At 37.8% G+C, this 1,462-nt stretch overlaps 1 protein-coding gene across 1 annotated transcript; it reads left to right on the forward strand.

Annotated features, from left to right (window-relative positions):
* Positions 1–322: 322 nt before the first annotated feature.
* Positions 323–1,103, forward strand: LOC117793561 (enhancer of split mgamma protein). The gene is made up of 2 exons (XM_034633911.1): positions 323–530; positions 591–1,103. The coding sequence occupies exons 1-2, from the start codon at positions 375–377 to the stop codon at positions 873–875; spliced, it is 441 nt and encodes a 146-aa protein (XP_034489802.1). The 5' UTR covers positions 323–374; the 3' UTR covers positions 876–1,103.
* The last annotated feature ends 359 nt before the right edge of the window (positions 1,104–1,462 follow it).

Genomic DNA, 1,462 nt, shown 5'->3' on the forward strand with positions numbered 1-1,462 from the left:
AGTTTAAAGCCGATCGTTCCTATGGTAGCTGATTGATATTGTGGTTAAATTTTGATCAAACTAAAACTTTAAAATATATTTCATATTTAGTTTTGATATCTTCAAATTCACGCTTGTTGCCAATTATTATAATCCGCTAACTTGGACAATTTGACCATAGTGCGTTGCCTAGCTGAAAATCTGATGCGTTGTGTAAAACATATTCGCGACGCGTCGCTGCCAACGTTGGCGGCGACAAAGAAGTCATTGTTGTTGTTGTTTTTGTGGTTGCTGCTCTTGCTACTGCTTTTGCCGTCATTCAGTCAAAACCCACGAGGCAGATTGGACGCAGTCAGTTTCCAATCCATGAACAAAGTGTGAACACCCATTTTTAAATGTCAGCACACTCGCTGGGATTGCACCTGGGTGCCGTCTCCCGATCGTATCGATATCGGAAGGTAATGAAGCCGCTGCTGGAACGCAAAAGAAGAGCACGCATCAACAAATGTCTAGACGAGCTGAAGCAGCTCATCATGGAGGTGGTACAGCTGGTAAGCTTAGGTCGGTGCTTAGAGTTGAAGTTATCATACTCGTCATTAATTCATCTTCAGGATGTGGAGACTCTCTCCAAGCTAGAGAAGGCTGACATTCTGGAGCTCACCGTGCATCATCTCCACAGGCAGCGAAAGCAGTGCGAGTTGAAGACTGCAAATAATCCCTTGCAGCAGCTGGAGCAGAGTCGTGGCTATGAGCATTTCTGGTGCGGATTTCAGCAGTGCATCCTTGATGTCTCCTGGTTCCTTCAGCGCCATGACAGGCATTTCAGTTTCAAGTTCCTCCGAGCCATTCAGCAATTATTGCCAGTTAGACAAATCAGTTTTTGGAGGCCCTGGTAGCCTTTAGTTTAGTTGGATCCCCAGAAACCAACATACCTACAGAGACTGCAAACCTTGAGAAATTAAGACATCAGGAACATCTGAAATTGTTAAGCTTTCGTACTTGTATTATATCACTCGTAATATCTGTGTATTTCGGTTCAACTTAAATTCTCGATCTAAAAAATTTATATACCTCAAAAATGTAATTTAATTTTACAAATATTATCGTCAGCATTCGCTGCAATTGTCGATCTCTAAGCTCTTAATGTTATATTGATGCCGTGACATCCAATTGTTTATTTAGTTTTGAAATATTCTATAATTAATATACAAAATATAAAAAAAAATTTAAAAAAAAAACTATTTTATTTTTTGGTGCCCAATTATTTTTAGCTTTTGCCTCATATTATTTGTTTGTTATATTCATGATGCTCCAGGTAATGTACTATAAATAATTTGAGAATTTGTTGAAATTTGGAGAGATAAGCAACATTAAAATAAAACTGCAAGTTTCTGTATGTATTTTTTTCATAATAATAATTCCAAAAAACTTTTATTTTCGTTTCTTTCATTTGCATGTTTTGTGGTTTGTGTTCAAGTTTTGT

Source organism: Drosophila innubila, chromosome X (genome assembly GCF_004354385.1).
Source record: "Drosophila innubila isolate TH190305 chromosome X, UK_Dinn_1.0, whole genome shotgun sequence".
Taxonomy (NCBI): Eukaryota; Metazoa; Arthropoda; class Insecta; order Diptera; family Drosophilidae; genus Drosophila; species Drosophila innubila.

Coding starts and splice junctions, on each gene's coding strand:
- LOC117793561 (XM_034633911.1), top strand. CDS start 375: ATGTCAGCACACTCGCTGGGATTGCACCTGGGTGCCGTCTCCCGATCG. Junction 531..590: donor TCATGGAGGTGGTACAGCTG/GTAAGCTTAGGT, acceptor ATTCATCTTCAG/GATGTGGAGACTCTCTCCAA.